Source organism: Eptesicus fuscus, chromosome 11 (assembly GCF_027574615.1).
Source record: "Eptesicus fuscus isolate TK198812 chromosome 11, DD_ASM_mEF_20220401, whole genome shotgun sequence".
Taxonomy (NCBI): domain Eukaryota; kingdom Metazoa; phylum Chordata; class Mammalia; order Chiroptera; family Vespertilionidae; genus Eptesicus; species Eptesicus fuscus.
The window spans coordinates 54,587,716-54,607,095 of NC_072483.1; the positions used below are offsets into that span (position 1 = coordinate 54,587,716).

Below are 19,380 nucleotides of genomic sequence, written 5' to 3' on the forward strand. Positions count from 1 at the left end.
TGCACTGGAGGTGGGGTCCCTCAGCCTGGTCTGCTCCCTCTCATAGTCTGGGAGCCCTCAGGGGCGGGAGGTGACCCGGCGATCAAGGGAAGGCAACACCCCATCACACCTCTGCTACTGCCACTGCCGGCAGTGCAAGCCGCAGCTGGCCCTGGTTATCTGAGCCTCAGGAGGCTCTGGGCGGCTGGGCAGCTGCCATCCAAGGCTTGTCTGTTCCTTGGGCTGGCCATGGGCGGCTAGGGGGTTAAGGAGACTGGGGGACTCTGGAGGCAGGTGCACGGAGCAGCTAGGCCCACCTAGGGGCGGGCCTGGCCGTGCCGTGTGCCTGCTGCCCTGGTGGGGCTGAGGGCACTGGGTGCTGCCATCTTTGAGGGAGGAGCAGTCAATTAGCATATTCCCTTCTTATTGGTTGAGGGCGCCACCATCTTTGAGGGCGGGGCAGTCAATTAGCAGATTCCCTCCTTATTGGCTATGGGTGCTGCCATCTTTGTGATGACATGAGGGTCAATTAGCATATTCCCTCTTCATTAGATAGGATAAGAGCTAAAAGTACATTGTATCTAAAGGAAAAACAAATTAATAAGAGTAAATCATATTCTCAGCCCCCAAGAACAGAACCTTAACAAAGTGATGTATTCTTGGGAGTTCTTATTCATCAGATCTGTTTTCTGAGCAGGGAACACAACATTTGCCCTCCAGGTGCTCTAGAAGACAGAACTAGAGTGAGAAAAACAAGTACGCTTCTTTCCCTTACCTTTCTCCCTTCCTCCCTTCCTTCCTCCCTTCCTCTCTCCTTTCCTTCCTTCCTTCCTTCCTTCCTTCCTTCCTTCCTTCCTTCCTTCCTTCCCTCCCTCCCTTCTTTCCTCCCTCCCTTCTTTCCTTCCTTCCTTCCTTCCTTCCTTCCTTCCTTCCTTCCTTCCTCCCTCCCTCCCTCCCTTCCTCCCTCCCTCCCCTCTCTTCCTCCCTCCCTTCCTCCCCCTCCTCCTCCTCCTTTCCTCCTTCTCCTCCTCCTCCTCCTCCTCTTCTTCCTCTTCTTCTTCTTCTTCTTCTTCTTTCTCTCTCTCTCTCTCTCTCTCTCTCTCTCTCTCTCTCTCATTTAGGTAAGATGAAATACTCATTACTAAAATGGCTAAATCCTGAAATGTTACCAGTGGAAGCTGTGGAACATTCATTTTTTGAGAAGGGAAGAGTCAATCACCTTTAAGAGATCATTTTAAGTGACCATGGTTTCAGGTATGCAGATAAGCAAATGATTTTGGGAGGTTCATGGACCTCTTCTGCAGCCTGTTCATGGACAATATCCTTAATGAAACCCTATCTATTTTAGCTCTAGTATTTAATAATTCTTCAATATTCTCTCCTTCAAATCCTGATCATCTCTCAAGCCTCTCCCCTGGTTTCACCTCCTCCATGGGCCTCTGGAACTACAGAGATAGGTGGCGAGTGTCTAGTGGGGCCTCTAATGCAGAAGAACAGGCACCTGCCAAAGGCTAGCTTTCCACTTGCGATTATTCTTCTAGCTTGTGTGCTGGCTTCTTTCCTAAATTTATATTACCCTATAGTTAACATCATACAGGTCAGCATTGTTTCTATGTGGATTAGTTTTGTTTCCCTAGGTAATTAGATCTGTGAGAGTAGGGAACTTGTCTTATATTTCTTGAATTTTCCTTTCTTGGCAGGAACTATTTTGATACTCTTCTGTCTCTGATCAAGTTCACTGCTTCTTTACTCTCCTTGAAGAACTCCCATTAACCTGCAACACTATTTTCCTACAGTCTTCCTAGCTTGAAATTTTAAAAATTGACCAGAGTAATAAATACTTCCTCATATGCTATCCTTACACTCCCACCCTGGAGATGTATCATTAAGTTTCTTATGGCCAGCCAGGTTTTCCCAAAAAACTGCTCTTTAAGCTGACCCACTATATCTAAAGTTCTCTGGCCTCCAGGGCAAATGCTGTCAATTATTTCAAAGAGCTGCCTGAGAAATGAAAGTAGCTAAACTTCTGTTTTTTGCAGATTGTTCTGTACTGTATTCGACCAACTACTTGCTTGAAAGGAATGGAATAGACAAGATTACTTTTTGTTGCATGCAGGTTTTTATGTTTTGTTTTGTTTTGCTTCTGTCTTACATAAGTAATACCTTTTTGGGGGGTGTAAAAGTTATGAAAATTAGTCAATTATTCACTCAAGCACTAGAATAAAATACAATCTATGGGAAACCAAACATGTCCTAATAAAGTCTGAATATAAGCTTTAAATCAGCAACTAATCATTTAGCAAACCTATAGGTGTTCAGCCTAGAAATTCTACCTGATATCTAATTATATGTTGAATACATTTTTAGCTAAAGAATCCTAAACCACAAAAATTGAATGAAAAATTATCTTATTAAGGATTCCACAACCAATCTTAACTAAAGCAATGCATACTAAGCAAAGAAAGAAAATCCACAAGCTTTCAACAGTCTTTCCCTAACCCCCAAGGGGCAAGACAACTTTTAGATGACAAAATCACCAACAAAATGACTTGAAAAAAAATGGGGGGGGGAAGAGGAAGACCTATGTAATACTTCCAACAATAAAGATTTTAAAAAAAGAAGAAGAATCTTTTACTTCCCCTAAAAGAGCTATAGAAATTTTACACAGGAAAAAAGAAGACCCATAGTATTTTTAAAGGGATTATTAATGTTTGATCAGCAAAGCAATGTGGAGTGGAAATATACCAAAGCTTGCAGTAGTGATGGTAAGTTGTAGATACCATACTTAATGGTTTTCCTGATATGTGGGGATGGGTTTGGGTACTATCCTTATAACATCCACATTTCCTGTCCTTTACAACATCATATTAGGCTGGTCATCCTACCTTGGAGTATTATTAAACACATAGAAATAGCTTGAGGAAAATGTCATATAAACATCTATATGAGTCTTTATAAGTCATAATGCTCACTTTTTAAAAAACTCAACTTTTATCTTATTCTTCTCTTTCTTTCACTGATGAATTAAAAACCAGCCACAAATTATCCCAATATCCATGCCAAATAAGGCAGTGCTGAAAAAGACTGACAATTTTGTAATATTACAGTACTGCTTTGGAGGCAAGTTTTTTTTTTTAAATTTAATAAGTCACTAATATATGCTTCAAAAAACGACTAAAATTTTAAAGAACTGTCAAAAAGCAGCTACCGAAGAAAACTTGTAGCACAGTATGTTCCTCCTCTCTGTAACCATGCTATATTTCTGTCATATCGAAGCAAAAAATGTTCATCATTTTGTCATCTCTGTCTGCAAAGCAGAGGATTACCTTCCCAGGATCCTGAGATTTATGCTTTTAATTACCTCCTATCTGCTTCACTACCTTCCATACCTAAGAATCAATATAAATAGTCTTATTTATGGGAAAAATGTAAAAAGTTTGACAAAAGCACACTATCACTTTCTAGATTTCCATTTGATGCTATCGATTCCTTCTTTCTTCCATACTTTTTTTCTTGACAGAATCAGTTGGTTTTTCAAACTTATGAAATTACTCATTTATCTTATCATTTGTATTGCTTAACAGCAGGTATAAACTTTACAACTCGTTTTGGAGTTCCAAACCCATAGATGAGATTAGTATCACTGTGGTCGGTATCTCTCTATTTAATCGTCAGCTGCAGAATTCAGTTTAATGGTGGTTTTCTCCAAGCCCCTTCATCATCAACTCACTTTTCAGTGAGGACCCACTTTCATGGCTCATTTTGTTTCTGAAGGGGAGGTCACGATCAGCATAGGTGAGACCTGGCTGGCTAGGCACCTGTGTTCTTAAAACTCTGCCTCTCACATTTTATCAGCACCAATTCTTAAAAAAATCCAAAACCCACCAAATTTACATATCTTTGCATATACATAATTAATATAAATTATATAAATATATTATAAATTAATAGAGAGGCTGCTGAAGGGCCTCAGGAGAAATAGAGTAGATGTTTATGGGTGGCCGACAGTGACTGTATATGAGAGGAGGCAACAGCTCATCTGTAGGATGAACATGTGTAGAGAGATACCTGTTGGACATACCTGATAGGGTGATGTAGGGAGGGTCAAATATTGAAAGCAAATATTCAGAGTTTTCCTTGACATATTAGTTATCAAATGTGGTGTCCGAAAATTCAGGAAATATAATATAAACTCATTTTTTAAAACAGTGTGTTGGTTAGAGTTTCAAACAATATGCTTAATATGTTTTTTCCCCATCAAGGGAAGTGTCTCTGAATTTAAAGCAATGAATCCAGTCATTAACCTAAAAAAATCCCTCAAAACACCAAAACAAAAAAATGTAATAAAGACACTATGAATATCCAAGAAAGAGCCAGAGGAGAAGGAAAGAGAAAGTAGAGAAGACTGAAGGAGCAACCTGATGGTCTGAGAATACGTTTAACACGGAAAGAGAAACACTGATAACTCATTGACAGAATTTCTAGAGTTAAAAGCAAGCACGAGGCAGCCAATAGCAAAACATAGACTCCTTTAGAAGAATTGATCCTTCAGAAAGGCAAGGAGTGCCCCTGTGGCCGAGGGCCTCGCCTGCTTTTGCTGCAAGGGACATCTTCAAATGTGGTGTCTAATGGTTCTTGTTTCCAGGCCATTCTGACTTCCCAGGGAAGGAAACACAGCTGCTGCAGGGACTTGCTGCCTCACGGCAGATGGTGGAGAGGTGGAGTGAGGGAGGCATGGTGGCCAAAGGAAATGGAGGGTCAGCCAAGAGCATGGGAAAGAACATTGATGTGGGACCCCAAGTTGCGGCTTTCTCTCTAATCTCATGACGCTGAGCTCTCTGCAGGATGACAGAGAATGCCAGGGCCTCTTGCAGAAACTGCACTAATGCCTCTTAAATGGCAGATGGTGGATGGGCCAGTTTGTTTATACAATACAGAGAATTTGTATTATACGAACTGCTTAAAGACGTCAGGAAGTAGGCACAAGCTTAGAACTAAAAAAAAAAAAAATGAGAGAGAGAGAGAGAGAGAGAGAGAGAGAGAGAGAGAGAGAGAAAGAGAGAGAGAGAGAGAGAGAGAGAGAGAGAAAGATAGACCCAGGAGGGCATACTTAAATAACCTTTTCCAATTGAAAACTGCAGAGATGACAAAGATGCAAAATGCAGAGGGAACTGGCATTGCAAACATTCAACTACACACTAATGCAGTCACATGGGAACTGAAGGTGATCACTGAATAGTTTCACTTTCTAAAATTTAAAATTTCAGAGAGATTTAAAGTAAAGACTAGGAGAGAGAGTCAGGTCACCCATAGAAGGTTCATACAAATGGTTGGTCCCTTGCCACTTTAACTTCTAAGCAAACCTTGAGTTTCTTGTCCATGTGTAATCAGTCTAACATAAATCAATGAAATGGCATGAGGTCATCTCCTTATGTCTTGAGACATGAGGAAATAGAACACAGCAAAAAGAACAGTGAGCGAAGATGAGAGCTGGAGATACTGGATAACCAAAAACCAAAACAAAGACAGAGAACAACACAACAACATTGAAGACAAGTAAAAGAAAATGTGAAAGATAAGTGATTTGAAGTTTCTAATGCTATCCGGAAGGTAATACGGTAAATTTGATTAAGCCCGTGGGGTTAGCAATTAGGGACACTGCATCTCACGCTTAATAAATTGTGGTATTAATACTGAGTGTCAAAATTTCAGGGTCAGTTCCTATATTAGAGTATATAAAACTTGATTTAAAAGCTCATTATGCTTTCATCTTGATTTGCCTAAGAAGCATAAAGGATCCAGTCATGTATTAAGGGTATTTATAATTAACTGTTTGCAATAATAATAATAATAATAATAATAATAATAATAGATAATCTGTTTTCAAACATTTAAGAGAGTCAAATTGCCTTGATTTTGTGTAAGAATCTATATAAGGATGAGTTTCCTTTATCCTTCTGCTACTATTCTCCAAGGAATTGAAGTTATATGCAAATTAGAAATTATTTGGGAAAATTATTGCCAACTTACAACCTAGCCAAAAAGAGAAATATTAGCCTCAAAAATATTTTAGAAGCCTATGTTAGGGACTAGTTTCCAGTATTTTTGTATGAAAGACAAAAAAACCAATAATTTTGAGTCTTATTTAAAACCAACTACAGAAAAAGTATAGAACTATTTTCCTGGAAAGGGTTACCTCCAGCTAAAAGGTAAAGATTAAGATTTAGGCTTATCTATTTATGACCACACTACAGTTGCAATCCACTCATTCATTCATTAGAAAGGTGCATTCAGTCTTAGGATAACCTCATTCCGTGCCAGCTTAAGCCATGTTGGGGGAAGTGGGGGCTGTCTAGAGGAAACTAGGGATTCGTGAGCTGTACACATTTGTGCAAATGTCTGGGACTCCGTTGGAAAGACTTATTATTTCTGGAATGCAATTTCTTGCCCCCTGGCAAAGTTAATGGTATTAATTTGTAAAGGTTCATTTGGGAAATGCTTGTGATTAATGCTTGCTCATTTGCATAACACTGTATTGTGTAAATAAAGCTGTAGCCTTTTGCTTTCCAACAGTGGAGTGCTACTGAGATGATAAAAACTGGACAAAGGGGGCTACTATGGGACCCTTAAACTAGGTCACATTGAATTTTAATGCATGAATCCTGCCCTGCTACATTTTATATGGGTAATGGGAAAAGGCAGAATGCAGTCTGTTTACTGTGCAAATCTGCCTTCCAGATTGTTCCATAACCATATTTTCTACACTGAAGAATGAAGGCAATTCAGTCTCAGGCTGATTTAGAAATGTTATTAAAGAAAATAAGGATGAGCATCTTCTTAATTCTTACATTAAAATGTAAATAGGGTAATTATAAAATAATAAACTCTCCCACAAATAAAAAATGCTCAGTTTCAGGGCCCAGTTATGCAGATTACAGCACCATTACTAAACACAGAGAACATGTATATGTGATACTTGTGAATTTGCCATCCAGGTTATGTGATGTTACCACCCAGAGTCTAAGTATGACTCAGAAATTTTATTTCTTTCTCTATTATCAACAGAAATTTTGAGTGGTGACAAGGAAGGGGGCGGTCACATGCTCACGCATGTGCATTTGTCCATGTCTCTGTTAGTGAATACAAAGGGGGCGCTCACGGATGTGCATTTGTCCATGTCTCTGTTAGTGAATACAAAGGGGGCGCTCACGCATGTGCATTTGTCCATGTCTCTGTTAGTGAATACAAAGACAACTGCGGCCATGGAATGAAGCTCAAGACAAAGGTGCACCTACTCCCAAAGCAATTCTGGGTGTAGAAAGAAGACTGGCCCTCATCCCCACCTCCCTCAGCCCACCCATGACACAAACAAAAACAAAAACTTGCAGTCGTTCTTCCTTGGTCTTAACTGTCCCACCCATTAAATGAGGGTGTTTATACCCTGTTCTTCTAACAGAAATGCCATGGAAATCATTTTTAATTATGGAACTGGAAAGGTCCTTCTGAGGATCAAGTAGTCTATTTTAGTGATATAGAAGAGGAAACTGAGGCCCACAGGATGAAGTGATTTATCAAGTCAAAACTTAGAACTTAAAGCACATTCAAATACTCTTAATCTAGTGTTCTATACCATGTGGCCTCTCTATGTATGGAGTATAAAAACACAGAGCTGAAGATCTGGAACAAGTTCTGGGAGGATCTGATCAGGTTGAACCTTAGATGCTTTCATTCAACGCTGTTAATAAATTTGCTGCTGGTCTCTGGAAAATAGTATGGTACTTGGCATAAAATAAAAGCTCAATAAATGCAAAGAAAACGAGCAAAGTTAATATGTGAGGCAACGTAATAAAATAGAAAAAGCTGTGGATTTAGAAGCAAGAGACCTGAATTTATGTCCTACCTCTGACATTAGTTGACTATGAAAATTTATGTAATTCCAAAAGACTGGAAATGACTTAAATGTCCACCAATAAGGGACTAGTTAAATAAACTGGAACATCCACACATAGACTACTGTATTAGTTTTCTATTGCTGTTGTAGCAAATTATCCCAAACTTACTGGCTTAAAACAACACACATTTATTATCTTAATAATTCTGAGGAACAGTGTTCCTTTGGAGGTTCTAGGGGAAAATGAATTTCTTGATTTTCCAGCTTCTAAAGGCTGCCCACATTCCTTGGTTTGCAGCCCCTTCTTTCACCTTCAAAGCCCACAATGGCCAGTAGAGTTGTCCTCACATCGTATCACTCTAACCTTTTCTTTTGCCTCCCTTTTTTACATTTAAGGACCCTTGGGCCCACAAGATAATCCAGAATAAAATATTTTATGGTCAACTGATTGGCACCTTAATTTTATTTATTACTTTAATTCCCCTCTGACATATTAGGTAACATACATTAGTAAAAGGTTCCAGAGACGAGGATGTAAATATCTTTGCCTAGCATATCTGTATGAAAACTGTGAGGAAGCTCTCTATGTTTTGATAGGGGAAAATTTTCTAGGATATATCTTTATGTAAAAAATACAAGGCAAAGAAAAGTACACTACCTTTTATGTAGAAAAGGGATGAAATAAGAGTATATATTCATACCTGCTTTTCTTTCTTTCTTGGTTTTCAGACCCAGGAAATATATACAAGAAATATGAAAGTGGTTACAGATAGACAGGAGCAGCATGGAACATGGGAGGATGGGGAATGCGATGGAACAAGATTTTTCAGTGTATCTCTTAAAATTAATTTTACTTTTTGAACCATGTAAACATGTCATTATTATTTTTTAATTCAAGGGACTCATAATTGCCCAAATTCCCTATTATTCACTTGATAGTCAAGCCTTTTGTTTTGAAGAGTCTGTCATCAACCTTGTTATTTTTCTCTTATCAAGTTATCTTTTCTAATATCCTCAGTTGTCAGTGGCTTTGCATTGAGCAGTTCTCTAACATGACATTCATAGACTTCATGGAAATCTGCCTCTTTTGCAATATTTATATGGATTCACTTTGCAATCTGTTGCATTGTATTATCAGATGTTTTCAATATATAGCATTGCTGCACTGGGAATACTAGGACTAAATATGAAGCATGTCTTCAGGTGAAACTTTTGTAAGGAGTCAGTTAAGTAGGGAACATTTTAATTTTATATTCATAGTGTTACAGATATTTTAATTTCCCTATGTGACTATAGACATTTGTAAAATGTCTATGCAAAGCTGTTAAATATACTTGGATCTATTTCAGTATTCATTGTTCTGTCTTTTCTTGCAAAAGTGCTTTAATTATTACACCTTAAATCTAATAGTAATATTGTACTTTAATATATCCCTAGTAGTTATGTATCTATAATTAATTAGTCTTCTATTTACAATGTATTTCATTTTTCCCATTGCATTGATTTTTTTTCTCAGTCAGGTTTACTGAGTTATACTTTACAGACAGTAAAATTCCTTTTTAGGTATTAAGTTATATGAGTTTTGAGAAATAAAAACAGTTGTATAATCACCACAGCAATTAAGATATACACTCTAAAAATTTCTTTCATGCCACTTTGTATTCAATCCCCTAACCCCACCATCAGTCCCTACTGATTTGATTTCCGTCTCCATAGTTTTCTTTTTCAGAAAGTTATATAAGTGCAATTATACAATAGTATATAGAGTATTTATTATTTTAGTATTTACAATAAACATAAATCCTATAACAGTGTTTTGCAAAATGACTTCTGGGGTGGAGTAACTCAAGAAATATCACATATGATATTGAATCTCCAGATTCGAATTTGCATTGGTCATTGGCTTTACTTGGTAATTGGGTTTTATTATAAACATTCAAATATTATTCATTTTTATTTCATGTTATTTTATGTCTAATTTGAAAATCAACTTTCATAAAATATTAATTTGTACCTTTTTCTTGTTATCCTTCTTTAGCAGGATAATTAAACTGGCTACATAAAATAATTTACTAACCTTTTTCTATATTTTCATGTCTGAGAAAATAGAAATTATATAGTAAATTATTTTCTCGGGTACTTATGATTTGTCACACACACATGAAATATAACACTTGGTAGCAAGAGTAACAACTGATTTTCTTTAGAATTTATTACATTTTTTTTCATACTTTCATTGCATTTTAAACTTTAAAAAATGTTTTCTGCTATTTAAGTATTTTTCAAAAGTAAACATAATTGGTGAGGTTAAGTATAAAATGGTATAGATGAGATTGATTACCTACAGAAAGCCTTGATTTTTTTTTATATTAGCCCCTCTATTGCTCAAGTTTCTAGTGTTGAATCCAAATCCCTGGAAAACCTGGCACACTGAAGTAAGTGGGCCACCAAGATGAGTGGCTGCTAGACAGTCTGTAAATATGAAGAGATGTATCTATCCAGAACAATCAGACTTCCAGCTTGACAGACTACAGAGAGCAGGAAAAAGGTGATACTCACATCCGAATTAAAGCGAAGCTGACAGACATTACAAGAAATAACTTGTTTCTTCTTTGGGGGAATGGACACTCCAAACGTGTGGTTAATAACTGCTTTTTGCACAGGATCCATCTGAAGAGCAAATGATAAAATAATCATTTTATAACTTCAAAGGATAGAAAATAGTGTGAGCAAGTAAAAATAGCTGTATTATTCCTTAAGGCTTTATCTTCGTTCCCAAACAAGGATTATAAAGACTCCCATTTAATAGTAATGTACTGTTTCCAGGAATTGAACAAAACCAAAAATAATAAACTGGTTTGAAATCATAGCACAAATCAAAGGAGAATCCAACCTTCCGATAAATCATATGCATCATAAGGAGTCTTGAAAAACTTTAAAAGAATCATAAAACAAGAATATTTAAAATCCAAAGGTCAAAGTTAAAATTAACTTGTTAATATTTTCCCTACATGAAGTGATAATACCTATGATAGTCTGAAATGGCCTCAATGACAATTATTACAGATAAATGTCAGTTTCTTAAATTTTGATTTATGGCAAAGTCATAAATTACAGGCTTGTCTCACAGCCCAGAAAATGTTTATCTTTATTTTAAAATAATTTATTACTTTTCATATACTACAGGTAAAATTCATTCGACTGGAAATGCCCATAACAGATAGGTTAATATGCAACCCTTGTTTACATATTGAGCAAGTTTTTTGACTTACAATGTGTGACTTTCCTCCCTTTGGTTTGCACGTATACCATACATATTTAGAAAAACAAAGTGATGAAAGTACTTAACCACAGCAAATATATGGCACAAAGCTACAAAAACACATGGAGAAAGAAAAAAACAACATCACACACTATTTGCAGAGCCTATAAAAAGAGAGACACAGCAGTGATTCTATTGTGTACTCCAGATAATAATCTCCAGCATTAACATTGGACAACTGGCAGTTCAAAAAACAATGCAGATGAAAAAGCATTGCTTATAAACAGATGTAACACAAACTGACACACCATCATCTAGGAAATCTCCTGAGGTTAGAGCTTAGGGTTGGATTAGTTGATGATATTTGGTAGAGAGGAGAAATTAAGATTATCCCTGGTCAGGAGTATAAATCAACTAAATGTAAAATTAGCAACTAGAAAAACTTAAGTGCATTAGAAAGAAGGATGGATTACAGAATTATTGAATAGTAAAGTAGCCTATTTTTGCTACAAGTTTAAGTGAGATGACAGACCGCATTGCTACTATAAAAACAGTTAATGTGGTTTGGGACACTTAAAATTTCGAAGAGGGGAGTTTTCTGGAGTAATAGAACGATTCTGTAGCCTGATTGTAGTGGTGGTCACACAATTTATACATGTGTTCACATTCATAGAACTATACACACTCCCCCAAAGTCCATTTTATGTATAATAATTTAAAAAGTAAAAGAAAAAAAGTGTTAATAGGATTATACTTAACTACTAAGTATAAAATAGAATTACTGGGAAATCTGGGGATTTGATTTGTTCAAGGCAAAATTGATTATATTAAATTTTATTTAATGAGAATAAAAAAACAAGCATCCATGGGCATTGAAATCTCAATGTTCACTTTCTTAGTTTACTCACAAGTGCATACACTTAAGTTTTATTTATCCATTTGTAAAATATGAAACTATACTTTCTGATTTTTACCAGAAATAGAAAATTAGTTTGGATACGAAAATAAAATAGCATACCTATGTTGACAGAATAAAAAACTACACTGCTTTGCAAAGTAAAAAAATGAAAGCATTTTATTGAGATACTTTCTGTTTTCAGGCTCTAAAAAAATACATTTGGTGATGCATAAACAGCATGGAATAAAACTATATGAATATTCTCAAACACTAGTTTTCACATGCCACTTTCATTACTTTTGCCATATCCATATACTATTGTGTTATTATTATTCATGTTTTTTCTTTAAATCAAAGTAAAATAGACTTTTTAAAAAACACAGTAATAATTATGAAACCATAGTTTTATGTACATGCTTTCCTATTACTCAACATTAAAAATGAAAACTTTCATCATATGAAATCAATACACATATCCTGGTTATTCCCATATTATAAAATAGAAACACAGATGAAAGATACAGCTGCAAAAATCTAGCTCTAAGTTTTCAGTAAACCAAGATATTTGCTGACAGGTCCAACATGACCCTTGAATATAAACGTCCCCTTTACATTTCTGAAATTATCAACCTACATAATTTAAAAAATAATTCCTGGTGCAAATTTATCCTACTCCAATCTCATATTTGCGCATCAGCCTAAAATTTTCCATTTATATTCCCAAGGCAGAAAGCTCTCTGTCCTGACAGGTGAATTGTGGCTGAGCACTCCAAATACAAAGGCATGCCCAGCTGACATGGCTCAGTGGTTGAGCGTTGAACTATGAAACAGGAGGTCCTGGTTCGATTCCCTGTCAGGGCACATGCCCAGGTTGCAAGCTCAATCCCCGGTGTGGGGCATGCAGGAGGCAGCTGATCAATGATTTTCTCTCGTCACTGATATGTATATATCCCATCCTCTCTAAAATCAATATATACTAGTATATACATATATATACAATACATATATACATATATTAGTATAATATATATAGGTACACACACACACACATACATACACACACATATATACTTTAAAACAGAATATATTCAAATACAAAGGCAGATGTGTTCCCAGTCACCTACTCCCTGATAAGCCAACTAAGGCAGTTCCTTCAAGAAACTCTAACCAGAATTAGCTTCTGTACTTTATATACATAATCCTACTTGTACCTATAAAATCAATTAAATAAACATAGCCCTTTACCCTGTCCCTCATCACCTGTCATAAAAATTTCATCCTCCATGTTTGCCACTTGGAAGAGATAGTTTCCACTTTCCACTTGATTCTCTATTTTCTTGTAGGTAGTATTTCAGGAAAAGATCCACTTGTTTTTTCCCTAAATCTCTGCTGCTTATCACAGAATTCTATACTTATATTTCTTATTCGTCAATTGGGGACATGATTTAATTGAAAGAAAACTTGAAGTGGGAGAAAAAAGATTGCTCCATTTACCAAATCATTTGATACCTTGAAACTGAAACTGTTTCAATTATATTTTGTGTATTTTCCATCTGATGTCATAATTATAAATACCCGAGAAATTTCAGTGAGGTCCAGACTTGTCAAGAACATAGAAAATGTTTTTAGATCTCTCTCTCCTTTTTAAAAGCATAAAGTCATAAAAATCTGATTATTTTCTTATTCTTTACAATATTCTAAAAGTTAGATGAAAATAACTATGATGTAAACTTATACTAACTTAAATTTTCCTCCCATTAGTGCAATGTAAGTTCTCATAATGAGATATGTATAACTCAATCAATGGTAATAATTTTATTCAATCACCAATTTTTAGGATGAATAAACAATCAAGATGAATTAAAACATTCTCATAAATCCTAAAATGTGATACATGTAAGTGATTCAACTTAGTGTCATCAAACTATATATATATATATATATATATATATATATATATATATAATAATTTCATATATATAGAATATTCAGGAAAATTATTGGCAGTATAATAATTATATGACAAACTTATTTTTAAAGATTCAATAGACATTTGATTATTAAAAATGAGCAAGTGTCTTCTAACATCTTTATTAAAATGTTTATATCACTTTTAAATGAACAAATTCCTTCTTAAATACACAAATTAAATTAGCTCATGTTAGTTCACATTACACAAGAAAGTGGTCTGTGGATTGAGAAGATTGAGATTAATTGATAAATAATGCTGAAAATGCTTTTTTTAAAAAAAGGAAGCCCCCCTCCCCCCATCTACCATATAGTTCTAGTTACTAGTATTCCTTACTTGACACAATTTATTGGTCCCAAATAAGCCCATTCTTTTCTAAAAGAGTAAAAGTTAGAAGTAATCTGCACTTTTGAGACTAGAAGCAAATTTATATAAAAATTTAAAAAATCTATTTTCTTTGTTAATCTCTGCTTTAAAAGCCTGAAATGCTTACTAACCAAAAAAGCAGCAAGTGTTAACATTTGCCACTTTGTCTAATGAAAATCATGTAGAAATGAAAGCAAAACCTATTAGTGCAGTTAACTGGTAGGTAATAAAAATGAAAAATGGGGTTATGGCTGTTGCCAAGTATCAAGGAGATAACTGGAGGCTATGTAAGGAAAATTTAACTATTATCAAAAGGAAATTAATGAAGCTGACCTTATCATACTATCTATTCTATTTTCAGTATCAAAATAAGAACAAATAGTTATCTTTGGTGTAGTCACCAGATTATGGAACCATAAATGTGTGTGATTTTTTTTTAAAAGGTCATGACTTTCACTGAGTGTACCAAAAAAGTAATGTATGTCTGCACAGTGTAAGCAATCATATACAAATATGCAGCTCCAATAAAACCCAGCCGCAGGGGGAAACACTGCAGCACGTCACTAAGGGCCAGGCGAGCACTGTGGGAGGGGCGAGCACTGTGGGAGGGGCGAGAAACTGAGGGAGGGGCTCCATGACCAAAGGACTTCCTACTAGAGGATCTCTAGATTCTCGATAGCATTGCTAGATGAAGCTTCAGGCATCAAAAACAGAATTATAAGCTTTTCAACGACCCCAATAATTTTCAAGAGGCCTGAAGTCTGAATTGTATTGTTGTAAGAGTCTTATGATTTCACTAGCTATCAAGTGGGACTGGGTATTGGGGTAAATTGAACACCGCCCAATTAAAAAGCAAAAAGGAATGCTCAGGAATTGTACAAGGCTTTCTTTATGTGGTGAAATGGCTGGATACCCATACTATCCTTAAAGATGGGGAAATTTCATCTTAAATTTAGCCATCTACTTTAACCAGTGTTCTAAAAATCATTTGGTAAGCACTTGTTGTACAACTAGAGGCCCGATGCACAAAATTTGTACAAGGGGCTTGGCCCCCACTGCCGCTGCAGCTGCTGCCTTGGCCCTCGCAGCCTCGGCTTCATCGGGAAGGTTGTCCAGAAGGACGTCTGGAAGGATGTCTGGTCTAATTAGCATATTACACTTTTATTGTTATATATTATAGTAGGCAATACTAGCTTTTCTATTAAACAGAAGTAGATAACAGGTTTTTGGCTTTTAAAATGTAAAAATCAATCATCCAACAAACATTTCTGGAAGCCTAATATGTTTCTGATGCTGTCCCAGACTAGATGGGGTAGGATGAGTCAAACACTAGAAGGACCTAATTATAAAAATTGAAAAGTGAAAAAGATAGTGTAAACGCTATTAAATTTGAAGGTGGGGAAAGAAGGGACCACTAAGCAAAAAAAAGCGGCACAAGAATGTACATAGAAGTTTTTCTCCTCGGCCCCACCCCTACTTTGAGCTTTCTCCCCTTTTCTGATTTTTCAACTTTAAGCACTCAGGATCCTCCCTTTAAGAGTGACGTAAGTGTGTTATCCTCCCGGGAATATTTGCCTTTTAATTCCTCCTCTAGTTGTGTAATAATACTATTAAACATTATCGTAACAGCAGCTTAGCTTTATAGAGCTCTTACTAAGTGCCAGAAACTATCCTAAGGGATTATCTGTGTAGTCTCCACCATCACAAGGGAGATACCATTATTATCCTCCTTTTACAAATGAGGAATCTGAGGCTTTGAGGGGTTTAGTAACTCGTCTCCCTCACGTTTGTAGGTCTGAAGCCAGGATTCAGACTCAGGCAGGCGTCTCTCCTCACCGTGTTCCCTGATGGAACACTGAGCAGGGACGATGGGTATCGTGCATGGCACTCCCATAGGGTGTGAGATTTGTGACCAAAGGACGCCTGTACCTAGAACTTTTGGAGCCTGGAAGGCAGCTGCGCAGTCAAACTACACATAAGGCCCACTTGGTGCCTAAATAGAGGTTTCCTGGAAAAGGGTCGTGGCTTTTCTCTTTTTGAGCTATTTATGCCCTTCTTAGGATAAACTAATTTCTCCTTGTGCAACTTGAGGAAAGCCATAAATAAAGAAGGAGCTGTTCAGTCCTCTTCCCCCAATGTAACTGATAGGTTTACGCACACGTGTATGTACACACAAACAAACACACACACACAGAGAGAACTTTCTGGAAATACTTGGAGATTACACATAGCAGTTGACCGTCATATTTTGCACCTGTCCTGGTTTTACTACAAAGACCTCACTTACTAAACCCTGGTGATTTAGGGCTTTCTGAAAGTTTGGCAAAGCATTGGTTTTTTTGTAACTGAGGTATTATACAATTACAGTAGTACAAAAAGAATGACAACTTTTCATCCCTTCCTTTTTTTCAATACTGGATTTATAGAAAAGAATATGATAATGGGTTCTCATTAGAACTTCAAATATTCGTGAAGTGACACATATAAAAGTGATAGCTACGTCATGGAAGAGCAACATTTCTCTGAAGTTACTTCAAAAAAGGCTTTGCCTTTTATATTTAAATACTCTGGCCACATGCTTTTATATTACTGTTTTACTGTTCTCAAGTCCTTGAAAACTTAAATAGAAATAAAATGGACACAACTATCATAAAGACAATTTTTTTCTCAACTATCAAAAAATACAAACAACTGCATATCATTGGCGACATTTGCTCAGTCACACCACTTTGTACTGCTTTGGATTTCAAATCAGAAGGCTCAACAAAATAAACCACACAGAACATTACAGTGGGATTGCACGCTACTGCGAGACCTGCATTTTGCATCTGGAATGTGTAAAAGCTGTGACTTGACACACTGACACTGCTTCTCCTACCCAGGGCACCCTAACAGGGTCCCCCCTGAAACCATCAGTGTCATTGAAAGGAAGACAAATGGCATGTCACTCTTTCCACAGACTGTTGATTCAGCCAAGACCCATATGTTTGGAGAGGTACTTCCCCCACGAATCCCCAGCTCATTGCTGAAACCACATATTGCCTGTGCCTTGCAAACAAAATAAAATATGCCCCCATTCTACTGGAATAGGATTATTCTACCAGAAAGTTAACCAGCCATTCCTAACTGGCATAAAGACTAAACGAACACAACACATACTTAATAAAATAATAGTTCACCCTATACCAATATCTAAGTCTCAGACCTAACAAAGTACTACTACCACCACCACCACCACCACCATCACTACTATTTTATCAAAATGTAGTAGGCTTTTAAGTATTTTGAGGCTGGCTGACATACTCTTAGTTGTCTGATTACTGAGAAATGAAGTGGGATCCCATGATCCTTTTCCAGAGCTTCCCTAGTGGTGGTCAATAGTCCCAGTAGAAAATATAAGTGGGAGTCAGCCCACTTATTTGAAACAATTGGTGGAGAGCACAGATTAGGATCTCCTGCCCCCCTTTTTCTGTAAATGGATTTACAAAGCTTGATATCTTTCACTCAGCTTCCATATAGTCAGGCGAAGTTCTGGGATTCATCAAACAAGTTGTATATTCCATTGACAAAATGGGTAACTAGTGAAAGGAAAAAAACACGTGATCTATTTTGAAGACCTATTTTGAAAAGAAAACTAAACTGCATTTCCAGTTGTGTTTTTTGTTGTTGTTTTTGATAAATTCCGTGTGTGTGTGTGTGTGTGTGTGTGTGTGTGTGTGTGTGTAGAATAAAAAGAAACAGAGGATGGGATGCTAAGAGATTTATGTTTTGTCATGAAATAATGTCCTCTTTGTAGACTGCTCTGATAGTAAATGATGCAACCTTTTTAGAGGGTATTTCATATCAACTTAGTTCTGTTCTTGGGAAGTTTTGCTGCTTTCCAACACATTTATAAATAACTTTCAGTTTGCACAAAAACTATGCTTCTTGAAAATTAATTTACTTAACAAAAGTTTATTAAGAGGCTGTCATATACTCCTTTAGGAGCTCCATATAGAGTGGAGAATGGCCTTCAAAAACACAATATTCTAGTTGGGGAGAGATATCTAAAGTAATAAGGTATTTCAACAGTGTAAGTACCATGAAAATAATCACAACAGGATAATGGGAATGAAACAATATTTTACTATGGATAATTCCCATAAACATTTTGGTTGTCTTGATATAACTGGGGTGCAGATACTTTTACATGTAAAACCATACTAAATATATAAAAATAAGAACATTATTCGATGAATTACGGCAGTTGACACAGAATGCAAATGCATACAACTTGTAACAACTGTAGAGTAAGGGGCATGTTCTTCAGCTTTCAAAGTGGTCTGCGAGACCTTTGCAGAAGATTTTATTCAAATAGCAAGTCCCAAGACAAACACTGAATCTCAGAGCCACCGCTGTCACCGTCTCCCCAAGGAGAAAGGGAGACCAAAGTGGTCTGCATGCTGGAAGTTCTCTGCGTGCCAGACACATCTCACCTGGAGACCCTTCTAGTGGGTTTCTGTACAGTGTGATTGCCCTGGGACTTAGTGAATAGAAAAATGACCATGAGTTACTTCTTTTGGTTTTTAAATAAGTACACGTTTTTCTCTAAGATCTGAGTTGTTTTGTGACGATATTACAAGAAAATAATGTTTTTCGTTTGTAGCACTTTTAGAACTTTAAAGAGTTACCAAATGGTAAAAGCAAAAAAGCTAAAAGCAAATGAATGGGAGTTTCACCACCTCCCTCTCTTTAGTGGAACACCAGTTTAACACTTTTGACAGATAATTTTTAAATTGTTCTGGGTAAAAGGAATACTTTTTCAAGTTCTTTTTCAGTCAGTAGTTATTTTGTAAATGGGAGCTGCCGTAAGATTAGACCTGTGGGCTTTACTGAAGCTGAATGTCTAACTCTGACAGTAGATTCTTTTATGTAATAAATATGGTCAGTACAAATGTAAAATGTTCCATTTTCTTGGCTGGCTCCACATGCCTGGTGATTTTCCATGCTGCCAGGGATCAAGGGTGATGCAGCAA

General features: G+C 36.5%; 1 protein-coding gene across 1 annotated transcript in view; it reads right to left on the minus strand.

Annotated features, from left to right (window-relative positions):
- ZNF385B (zinc finger protein 385B) overlaps nt 1-19,380 on the minus strand; it is a 357,510-nt gene that overhangs the window by 38,649 nt on the left and 299,481 nt on the right. The window contains exon 6 of the mRNA XM_054723048.1: nt 10,430-10,540. Within this exon, the coding sequence (XP_054579023.1) occupies nt 10,430-10,540 (111 nt within the window). The remainder of the gene's footprint in view (nt 1-10,429; nt 10,541-19,380) is intronic.